At 38.6% G+C, this 12,502-nt stretch overlaps 1 protein-coding gene across 8 annotated transcripts in view; it reads left to right on the forward strand.

Annotated features, from left to right (window-relative positions):
* The window catches only part of LOC102779219 (pleckstrin homology domain-containing family A member 7-like), a 132,009-nt gene that overhangs the window by 41,780 nt on the left and 77,727 nt on the right, over positions 1-12,502 (forward strand). The window contains exon 1 of one of the 8 annotated variants that reach the window (XM_006782382.2): positions 9,729-9,809. The exons of the other annotated variants lie outside the window; for them this stretch is intronic. Within the exon in view, the coding sequence (XP_006782445.2) occupies positions 9,742-9,809 (68 nt within the window). The 5' untranslated portion in view covers positions 9,729-9,741. Of the gene's footprint in view, positions 1-9,728; positions 9,810-12,502 lie in introns of those variants that run through there. 8 annotated transcript variants of the gene reach the window in all.

The following is a 12,502-nucleotide window of genomic DNA, read 5'->3' on the forward strand; positions in this document are numbered from 1 at the left end:
TTGGCATGCAGACTTGAACTACCAACCTTCCCGATTGGTTAGATGACCTGGTCTATCACTGAGCCACAGTCACCTCCACCTCCTTTTGTCAAAGATTTTACAAACCAGAGAGCTTCTACTGCACTGCAGGTACAGATTGACTGTGGGTTTAAAAAAAAATCTATAATTAATGATTTTACTTATGGAAATGTCATTTGCAGAGCAGGCCTTACTCATCATCATCTCTCATCTTTGTCATTTTTCTTCCATCTTTCGTCTCCAAAAGTCATCTCACATTAACGTCAATAATGTACTTTCTTAGAAGAGTGAGTAGTTAATAACCATGGGGTGACATTAAATATATGGAGTAAGAGTGAGTGAAAAGGTACACCAGGCTACCGCATGCCAAACGTGAACTCATTTAATGTTGTTGTGTATAATGTGCCTATCAGATTTATTTACTTGCAGCAGGATCGTTCCAGTGTACTTTAACCCTGGCTGTTTGGTGCAGCCACTTGGTATTTGACTCTACTAGATGAGGGTTGTTAAATGTACTAGATACTAAACCTCTGCAGCTGAGGCCAGCTCATGGGGCAAGGGGAGGATTTTAATGTTGCACTCGATTAATATCGTAATGTTTACCTGATTTTGTTAATTGTGTGCTGCAGATGTGAAGGGAAAGCTGCTCACACACAGTGGATGTTATTTCCCAGACCCTGAATGAAGACAATGATGAGAGGGAAAGAGGGTGATGAATGATTTAGTTGACTGTGATCCATAATTCTTGGACATAAGTGGAAGCATATCAGCTGTCATAACATTTGCCTGGTTCTTTATTCCTTTTTTGACATTTTTATGGTTTTTCTGTGCAATTATATTCGTGAAAAGGGCTGATGGAAAGACGAGGGTAATAAGATACATCAGCTAACCGGGTTTGTTATAAGTGAAAGCTGGCAGTTACCCAAATAGTGTTTTAGTGCCATGCTTTACATCAGACACAATTTTGGAAAAACCTAAACTTAACTTGTTTGTTTTTGTTGTTGTTTTTTTTTTTTAATCTCAAAAACTGCATGAAATTATTATTTTGGATAGCTGTATTTAATAAAATCACAATGTAGCAGTGCAACACGTAAGTTATATGTGTTATAACTGAGATTACCAGAGTAATCTCAGTTGAAAAATAAAGGATGTTTGCCATATTTCAGTGCTCAAGAGCACCAACAGTTAGCTGCATTTTGCGTGAGTCTTTACAGCGGTGTATTTCAATGGAAAATCCCCATTTTCTGTATTCTCTCCGTGCAGCTGCAACTCCTTCTTGAAAATTACAGATATTTTATTTAGTTTTGGCCTAGTTAATTATTTAAACACTTGGCTGTTTTCTTTTGTTCTTACTTGGCCGTTTTGATTCAATTGAAACTTTCGCACACACTCAATTCTCACACACATCCAAAATCCCTTTACCTCCCTTAGACAGACCCGTCAGGACCCTGTGAAGTGTTTTGAATGCAAATGCAGTGCAGAAATTCTGTCCATTAGCATGCCAGGCTGTCAGTCTCCACGTCGACTATCTTGCTGTCCGGCTAAAAGCTGCTCTCCACTTTCAGAGGAGGTGTTTTCTTGCAGTAAACACAAATCTCCTCCTTTTTTCAAAATCCCACTGCTATATAGCAGTATTTATGCAATGCATCACAGTGGGGCCTTATTTGAAGCTAACGATGGCCTCATCTCAATGTTGCCATAGCAACAAAATGTCCTGAAGCAGTCACTTAAGGGCTGGGGAGGGGTGGGGCTGGCCCTTCCTTGTGGGATTACCAGCAGCAAAAGAGTTGGACGCCACTCTGTCTGCTGTCTGTGATTGGTTGTGATGGACATCTCTATTAAAGCACAATTCACTCCCCACCATCACTACACCCTTCCAAATACAGCCACAATCAAGATAGAATGGCTCATCAGGGCTGAAGAATCTCAATCCTGCTACTTGATGGAGCTGCAATTAAGTGTCGGGGCCACTTTTATAACCTCTGTGGCCCTCTGGGGAGGCAGATGGTTGCTTCGTGTCATTCGGAATCAAAATATCTAGCTGGGTAGTGAAGTGAAGCAAAATGAAATTTGTACTATTCATGTCTTGTAAAAGCTGGATGTTAAAAAGTATATCAATCAATCAGAGCTGTGAGGGAGACTTAATAGACATGATTGTGTATGACATGATTGGCACTAATAAAAAAAATGGCTGAAGAGCAGAAATAAAATTGTGTTTTTAAAATAGAGTTGACCAGATTGATGACGGAGAACGTGAAAGGGCATGAGGTACGTCATGGTTTTGAAGTTATGCATAGCTTTTTCCTGCCAAGGCAACCAGGTACTCTATAAATAAACCTGTGCATGTGCTTTTGAGGGGCAAGAGGGTTGATTTCCACTGAATCAATGAAAATATGATCAAGTGAAAGTGAAGAGCCTATCCTGGTCAGCCAGGATAGACAGTGTAAGAGGTGGTGCTAAAACAGAGAGAAAGACAGGCAAGCATTCACACTCAAATTTAGACAAATTTAGAAATACCAGATAACCTAATGAGCATGTGTTTGGGTCAGAGCACCCGCAGGCACAGCAAGAACGTACAAATTCCATAGAAAGGCCAAGCAAGTTTAAACCCTGAACCTTCTTGTTGTTTGGAATATATACTATCCACTGCACCACCATAGCACCAAAATTATAACTTCATTATAAATTGAAATATCAAAACATGAATACATGCACACAATGCCTTAGTGTGTACAAACAAAACCCCCCAAACTGTTTTGGAATAGCTCTACAATGAAGATGCAGTTAGCCAGGGATTCCAGGCTTTCTTTGAGCTGCTGTCATGTTAACCACCAAGTTGATCTTGACCTTAATATTAAAACACGTAAAGTGTCCAAATCTGTTAGTTGTAAGTGCCCAGTTCTAAAAGTATTCCTCAGACACTTCTTAACAAATATTAATATTTAGTTTACATTTGTGTCTCTGTGGCAGTTCTCATTTTTCTTCTTTATGCTATTATAAATATTATATTCTCCATGTAAAATTGTTGATTTATTCAGTGTGTAATTTTAGTTTGTAAAAGTTAATGACACTAGCTTTTCGTGATGATCATCGGTGTGATGTTGTTCAGTTATTCATGCCGTCTGCTCTACAGTTGTTGTTGTTGTTGTTGTTATTGGCATATTTGTATTCACCGGCTGAACCATTCCTGCTGTGTTTAGTCACAACCCTCATATTTGTTTGAACAGGGGAAGTCTCCCATGTCCACATGATGTCAGGACAGACAGGATAAGAGATGGTGGAATCAGATACTACAAACCAAAACCAAAGCAAATGTTACCCATCACTCTGCTGTTATATTGTCAAGGAGACTGACAATGTAACGGCACAAACTCACCCTGGTATGTAGGACTAGTACTGGTCCATCATTAGAAGTTATAAAATCATTTGTTTTGAGATAATCTATCACCTTTTATGAATTTGCTTTTATATTAGGATTAACATGAACAGTATTTTGGACACAGAATTTTTCCTATAACTTCAAATGAAAACTTGTTCATCTTACACACAAGTTAATTAAATTTTTGGATGCATTAAACTCTTCAACAAACCACTGAATCCCAAACCCACTGCAGCAGAGCCGATGTGTAGGAGTCCAAACAAAAGTAGAATTTGCCAACTGGGTTTAATAAAGTATTGCATTATATTATTAACCTTGTGTACTGCAGGCAGTTTTTTCTGGTGCTTTGAGGGTTGGAATAACTGCTTGCGTTATGGATTCGGCACCAGTGACACATTTTCCTTCCACTTTACCTCTTGATTTTGACCTTCGCCCACGTAGCACAGCTACAGCTGAAGAGCACCTAGTAGATGGGCCTTGTTTCCATGCTGATTATGTTCACTTGGCACTTGATGTGTGTCCTACGTTTGTTTCCTCTTACTGTGTGAGAACGAGAATTATAAAGTAAGTTGTGGCTTTATTGTCTATAAAACACAAAACGAGCTTAGAGAATGCTTTACTCATGCAGCAGTCCATGTTTATTATATAATCCATGTAAGTCTTTTTTTGGGGGGCGGGGGTTGCAACATATTTTTGCCCCCTAAATAGCCTCCTAAAATCCTCCCTTTCTCAAGCAGCTTTTCATTTAGCTTACAGTGAATCTTATTTGCTGTGATGGCACAAACTGGGGTATTGAGGCAAATTTTTAGTCGGTGCAGGCGCTTTTACAATGAGCATGAGCATTGTTCACTTTTCCACAAGCTCTTAGCAGTGACAGGGCTCAATTCCAGTGCCATTCCTGTTTATGCTAATGCATAATATTTTCATTATCTCTGCAATAAGACATTTAATAGGCACTCTGCTCCTCAGCCTGGTGAAAAGTGGCTATAATTAGTGAGTCGGGAGCAGAGGCAGGGGGCCAAAACGTCATAGCTGATTTGAATGTGTCAAACAAGAAGTGATCTGTTTTGTGCAGTGCTGTCAGGAAATGTTCCTGAAGATGACCCAGATAATAACAGTGGCTTCATTCTCAAAGTATAATGAATGTTGAATTGATATACATGTACTAACAGCAAATGTCGTGACAGGATGCCCGCTGCACTTTTCTAGTCATTGTAGATGTCAACGTGCTGTCATTTATCCCGCTGAAGTTTTTCATCCACATTTTTGAATATGAAATGAGTGTGTTTTAATGTAAAACCTGATAACGAGAGGCCATGCAGTAGCCTCAGTCCTTTTCACTGGCAGCTGAAATATCTGGACCAGCGTGTTGATGCCATTCCTGACTACAGTCAGCTCCAGAAATGATCAAATATCTGTTTTTGATGTTTACTTAACCTTACTATGAACACCAGCTGCATGTCATGTGTTTTTCTACTAGAATAAAAAAAAACAACTTACGTTTTAAGTAGGAATGTTCCTGGCGACTCATTTATTAGTCGACTAAATGAAGAGAAAATTAGCCTAACTGACTGTCTTGATACATGTTCAGGTTCCGCTCATCTGGACGTACCGTTTTCAGTGGGAGAAACATTTCGTCACTCACCCATGTGACTTCCTCAGTCTCAGCTGAAGAAGCTGGCTCGATGGATGTGGACATCTCCACTGGTGGCGTTCTTTTGGCTCTTTGGCTTACTTCTAATGTACAGTGCATACAGTTTCATAATATTATAGCTTCATTAATAGCTCAGTCCATAGAAAGATCAAGGATTTCTGCTCATCCCACAATCCTCACTGAACAAATGTCATACTTATTCCCAGTCCAGATAAAATAAGCTAATAAACTGTTAAAATTCCACATACCTACATCTTCACTACTATAAGAAGGATAAATTGGCTCTTAAGTAGACAGTGTCTGGTTAATCATCAGAGGTTTAGAATTCTCCCAACGATTTCTCTTCCTTATTCTTTTAGTGTCATCTCTCCTCCTTTTATGTTTCTGGTATCTCAGCTGGCTTCTCTGTCTGTGTGATAAACCCATATAATTTATGGATGTGCTAAGTGTGTTAGGATTAGCTGATAACTTAACATTAGCACTCTCTATACTTGTCCAAATGTGGTCCTGGGAAAAACAAACAGACATGGTGGCTTTGATGCTTCAAAACAAGAAAAAGAGACTTCATAAACCACTGGATGACGCCGCAGTAGCTTTGCCAATCTTTGATATACTGGGCCAGCACTGCGAGATTGTGTGCAGTCACGGTAGTTCTCTAGCTGCATGTTACAAAGCTAACAATGACTGCACTAACTAGGTGATGATAGGCAGAATCCAATGGGGAGTGCTAAAAACACCCAATCACTTTTTAACACGTGAAAAGTCAGATTATTCAGTAAAGTTGTCAGTCAACAAAATTTCTGCAGCAACAGATTTCATGGCAGTCCATCCATGTTGGTGTTTCTGACATTTCTCTGCAAACTGTAAATGTCAATCTGCTGGTTTTGCTGCAGGAAAATGTCTGCACTAAATGTCAATCCATGCAGCAGCTGTTGAGATATTTTAGTCTGGACTAAAGCGGTGGATCAGCTGACAAGATTTAAGCAACAATGAATTTCACTACAACGTCAACAGATTTCTGGAACAAAACACCCAAGCACTCCAATGAATACACAAAATAACAACCAGTGAAACAGCTTTGACTGCACTGATATTTTACATCGTAGGCATATATTTCTGCAGTAGCCATCTGCAGCCATGTGGGAAGAATTCAACTGAATTATTACTTTTCATTGAAAGTAATGAAGGCTGCTTGCGCTAACCTTGTTTGCTGCAGATTGAAAAGTTTTTAAAAATAAATGCAGATCATTTTCGAGGCTGCTAGAGGGCAAATGGAAATATTTTCTGCATGTATTTATCAAAGCATTCAAGCTACCATTAAGTGTTATTTCTCTGCTAAGACTCTGCTGATGTTTTTAACTTCTCTAAAATATTCAACAGAGTGAGTTTAAATTTAATAAAATATTTTGGAGGCACTTAAAACAAACGCCAATTTAATTTAGGCACCAAAATAATGTTTGCATAGCAGCACTACAAACACACCTATCTCGCATCTAATGGCTCCAGGAGTCATTTTGTCAGCCTACGTTGTGTTAGAGTTGCATGTGTGGAATAGCTGAAAGTTTTGCTGAGGTTCTTTTTCAGCAGCATTGTGAAATATTTACCTTGTGGGTAGAAAATGATGCATTGGTGAAGTGTTTATGTTGTGAGACAAGTGGTACAGGTACAGCTGTGAGAGTGGTTCAGTGGAGCCTGAGTGTTATTCTGCCACTTTGACTGTGGAGATTGTCAAGTTTAGAGATTTTAGGGAGGGATAATATTTTCTGACAGTGTTATTGGTAGTGAAGATGTTTGCTTCTGTGTTATAGATGTTCAATTTTTTGGTCTAACTGAGGTTTTATGGAATATTTTATTTTGTGAATAAACATTATGTTGAACTAACCAACATAATGTTTATGAAAAATTTCTTTTGAAGCTTAATATTTAAAAAAACAAAAACAAAACAAAAAAACAGGTCTAATTCCATTAATTATTACTTCAAATGTGATGTTTTGCTGGTTAGTTGTGTAAATACAGTCATGTTTTCTGACCATTTTACAAGCATTTTCCCCCCAACAACTTTGGGAGAACTACTATGTTCTAAAGTACCGCTGATGGCGGAATCAAGTAACAGTAAGACATTTTCAGAGCTGAAGCGTAAGATGACGATTTTGCTCATTTGTTTAGGCTTTTAGCTTTATGAAAGAAAAGTGAAATCATAAATCAAAATTTACTTCACACTAGTTTACTTCACACTTGGTCCGGGCATACCCTTGAATCCACATTGCATGCTATGTAAGTAATTAAAAAAATATTGTAGAATAGGGTTGCAGCTATCAGTATTTCAATTGATTAATCAATTAATTGAATAAAAAAAGATACTTCAGTTTTTTTTAATAATAAATATTCTAAATGGAAAAACAGAGGTCTGCTTAAATAAACTGCTTGTTGGTTTTTTTTAAAAAATTGAAATGTTTTTTGTAGTTTAACTGTGTTCAGTGTCTAAAAAGAAAAACTTATTTTATTTACATGCCATATTAAATCACATTCTTTTAAAAAAGGAAAACATGCAAAATTAAAAAAATAATCACAAAAACAGTAATATCAAATAAATTAAGGTATACAACCTAAACTAATGCATAACATGAAATACTGTTTACTGTCTTCTTGGAAGGCTTGCTTACATTAGTAGGAGGCAAAAATAGACTTTTGGTAGTAATGAGGTGGATTTGGTGTCTGTTTATGTGTGTTTTTGTGCATGTATGTGTATTATATTTTTATATTAACGGAGTCTGTGGGTACTACTCAGATAAAAAGTTGGCCTTATGTAAAACTAAGTTAACAGTTCATCTGCATACATATGATTTAATCTAAATTGTATATCTTTACTGTTGTAAAGATATATACTGTTGTTACTCTTTACTGTTGTACTTTTGCTGTGTAAATAAACAGCTGTGAATGGGAGCAGATATAAAGTTTGGCTTTCTTTACGTTGCAGATTGCTGAACAGGTGGTTTGGTGAAGGACTCCTGCTAACTTTTTCTGTGGCTTTTATGGCAATTATAATAACAAGTGCTACTGTTTTGGACACTAGAAAAATGTTTCTCTACCTGAGCTTGCCGTCTTAGTAACATCTCCGTGTCTTTACTCTTCACTGTTTGTGTATAGACAGACTCCGGACCCATATTAAAATACTGCAGTTGTGGATTAAACTAAGCATTGAAGCAAAAACATTTGCATCAAGGATTTTTTTAAACAATCGAGTTGTTCAAGTTACTTCATGAATCATTGAAGCTCTATTGCCAAATACCGAATACCTCTTAAGACATTGAAATTGCATTTGGCATCAACGATCCCTTGCTTAAAGAGTGGATTTAAAATTGTCAAGTTCCAACAACAGCACTGTTTAGGCTTAACAATATCATGTGGCTGTAAAACCAATTCAGATACTTTCTGTGTAGCTGTTTTGTAGTCAGGACTGTAAACGAAGTGCTGGGCATATTTACATTTGGGTCTCGGCAGCAGGTTGTTCATGCCAGTAATGTCAGTGATGCTCACGTCTTCCTCACTTATTTTTTGGCACCATGTTGTCTTCAGTCTGCCAGCACTGCTGAGCAACTGTGTTGGCTCTGCCAGTTTCACCTTACCCCTCTGTGGTGCTGGAGAAGTTCTTTATTTTACTGGGTCACGCTGAAACCAAAGACAGGAAAGCTGCCTGGCAACATAAAAGTATGATATAATAATGATGCTTTGTGCATCAGCTGAGGGAGTCTTGAGGTCATACACCAGGCTCTGCATATTTGTCCTGTCTGAAACTAAACAATGAGTGTGACAAAGATGGCTAGATGGATGAGACAAGAGGCAGGAAGTTAAAGCGTTGATGAGATAAAGGATTAGCTAGACTATGAAAGGTGCATCTCTAAGTAATAATCTCCGAATTTAAAGACTGAATAATGTAATAAATTATTCATTCAAAAATGAAAGAAAATCAGCATGGTACATCATAACCCCTGATATAGCAGCAATTTCATATAGCTCAAAAGCTCACCAATGTAAATTATGCGTCCAACACATTTAAAAGATTAGCATTACAAGTACTGAAACACTTCTTGCCACATAGTCTGTCATGTGAAATAAGAGATGTGTAATAACCCCCATTAGAGTGATTTTCATGCCAGTGTGCACTCTGGTAACATTCAGCTCAGACTTGTGCATCAAGGATACGTCTGTGTTCACCAAACACACCGACGTAGACTTTAAAGTACCTTCATTTAATCAAACAAGAAGGCAATTCTGAATGCTTTTCAGCCTGAGTGGGAGTGAGAAATGGAGCAAAGGGGAAAGCGGGAGAGAGATGGACTGTGAGGAAATCAAATGAAAGAGGGTGTTTGTGATGTGTGCTGGATGTGTGGGTGGGTAGGTGGTAGTGGATGGCTGTGAAACCTGAACAAGAGAGGGTGGCAGCAGCATGAAGCTGAACCAAATGTGTCACTGCGTCATGCTCACCCGGCCAAGGAAGGAATTTACTGGCAGCACAGTGGCCTGCTAGGAATTCACCAGGGTGAGTCTGTGTGTGTGTGTGCGTGCGCATGTGAGCAGTGATTTTGTGTGTTTGTAGTGGATTGTGTTCCAGCTCTTTACCCCTTGACCATTTATAAGACCATACTGGCACTCCCACCTCCTTCTGTCATGCAGGAAGAGTGTGCAGCACATGCAGCATTCGCTCACATTCACATACTTGGATGGAACAAAGTTAATGAAGCCAAACCTCATCCACAGGTAAATAAGTAAAATCAAGGTTTAAAAAAAAAAAAGCAGTGTTAGATTTAGCATTTGCTGTTTTTCATAATATTTCTGCTGCTGTGGAAGTTTCTTTTTTTCGTAGTTTTATTTTTGCTGTGCCAGTGGGAGAACAAGGTGGAAGTGGGGTCTAATGTTACAGCAGCAGCACAGAGCTGCTGGCAGAGCTGCTTGTTTCTACTGCCAGTCATCAGCAGAGCAGCACAAGGTGCCTCGTGGATGTTACTTGAACTGCTTCAACCAGAAGCTCTGATGATATAAGTTTATATCTCAGACTGTGGATCATTTGCTGATGAAGAGGGTAGTGGGCTCGTGAAACAATGTTGCGTTCAAGTGAAAACTATTGAAGTCATTTCAAAATATTACTTTCTGTAGCTTAATTTTTTTTCATCGTTTATGATAGGTACAGTAGTCATCACATTACTTTCCCATAAAATTTGTATTTAAAACAGCTGTAACGCATTGTATTAGTTTGGATGAAATGTTACAGTGTGGTATAATACTACATAAAAACTTAAACTCATTAGCCAATTTGTGCTGATTAAGTCAAGCTGATGGAGATCGAGAGCTTTCGGTCATTAAGGTCAGTCTAGAGGATTTAACATTTGCATTTTCCTGTCAGTGAGCCTGTGGAAGAATTATTAATAGCTGTCTTTTTCTCTGGATCACAAAGAGTCTCACCTGATTTGGTTTCTGTAGCATGAAGCATTGTCAGCTTTGTCTGTCTACTGATCACCCTCACTGCTCTGAGTTTACGTAATTCCTCTGCCACCTGTATTCTCTTGGCCCTGTCTGCGCTTGCAGACATCACTCGGCACAGACAGGCTGACAGGGGCCTGGGAATTGTTCATGTAAGATGGGATTGCATGTAAAAAGCACCCCCAGTATGGGATTACCACCCTGCTGGACAACGCTGTCTCCCCTGGCTGTCTTTCTTTTCGTTTGTTCATTTATTTCATATGAATTAAACTTAAAGTTCAAGAATATCCCCTGTAGAAGGACACGATTTTACATTTGGGAATGGCATGAAATATTTCTGTTAATAATCTATTGACCAAAATGTTTTTTGTAAAGGGGGGGGGGGGGGGGGGGGGGGTCTCTACTGGAGCAGATTTTGTTTCAAAGCAGGCAAATTTGGCTTTGGCTTTCTATGTGTAAAGCTGACTAGGGGTTACATTTGCTGAAATGCAATTTGGAAACTATTGGCTGTGATCTTGCAGCGATCTCGCTTTTATCTGCATTTGTTACGGCAACCAACAGACAGAAACGGTGGTCACTGGATGCCCTCCAAAACACCTATTTAGTCAAGGCAGTATTGCTTTTGGGGCTTACAGACTGTACATTGCCCAACTTATGTGTACAATATTGATAAGGTCTAGAATAAATTTGATAAAAGAAAACACATATGGGGTCTTAAATTTGATACATGACTTCAATTATTCTTTGACAGCCAAAATTGTGATTTATTCCCTTCTTTGATTTAAACAAACCAGTCAATAAATGTCAGTTTGCTTGTTTTTGAAAAATATTCCCATGTGACTGAGACTGGAAGGACATCGTTATCACAGACCTCTTTGGACTTGGATGTTTTGTGACCTACTTTTGTACACTGGCCAAACCAGGACCCATTTTGCAGCTGTGGCATTATGCAACTCAATCTTGTTATGTTTAATTAAAGATCAGGCAGTGCACGAATGTGGCGTTCAGTTTTTTGGCAAAAGTGTGTTCATGCACGTTCCAATGTGTAAATGCATTTTTAAATATGTGAAATGAGTGTTGTTGGCTAATTTGTGTGCTCGATATGTTCAAAACCTTTTTTGTGTGCGTTTTGTATATGATATTACTTGTAGCTATCGGCAGGTCATACTTACAAAAATTACAGTTGCAATCAGCCAAGAAAATTGGTGAATTCTTATGATAATACACACACACACACACACACACACACACAAATAGGTGTGCGTGTTTAACGTGCACATTGTGCACTGAATGGGGAATGACATTGCTGTGTTTCCCCATATTGCACTGGCAACACTCCGACTAGCTCTCTCTTGCGGCACTTCAAACACATTTCATCTAGAAAATCCCTTTAAATAGATATGACCTTTGACTGAGAGAACACCTACTCGTGTACTCATCATTTTCAGAACACTACATGTCTGTTAAAACATCGGCACGGTGTGCAGCGGCAAATGATATATAAAAAATTGCTGCTATTTATCAGACATAAAAGTCAACCGTCAATGCCAACAGCTTTGCTTTTTCAAACATCAATCAAGTCAAATGGAGGTGTGGCTTATTGATGATGCTGACAAATTTGATTACAGTTTCGTCAACAAAAAGAAATGCTGAAGCGCGTTAGGGTTTGAACTTGAGTAAATCATTGCTCAAGTAAATTTAGCACAGCTCTTGAGACACTTGAAGCTTCTTTCACATGGTTGCATCTTGCATAAGCAATAGTTATGTTTTACAGACTGGTTTTGAATTAATAATGTGTCTTTTGACTGGTAATTGTGGCCAGATTCAAAGTAGTCACATACCTGAGAGCTGAGAACTGAGAGCATAACTCCCCCAGCTCAGGGGAGATGCTCGCAGATAAGAAGAATGCTCTACGCACCATCCCCATTACTAGTATCACTGGAATCAATAAGCAGCTGTGTCTACACACACAC

This window comes from Neolamprologus brichardi, chromosome 7, assembly GCF_056152115.1.
Source record: "Neolamprologus brichardi isolate AB-2024 chromosome 7, ASM5615211v1, whole genome shotgun sequence".
Taxonomy (NCBI): Eukaryota; Metazoa; Chordata; class Actinopteri; order Cichliformes; family Cichlidae; genus Neolamprologus; species Neolamprologus brichardi.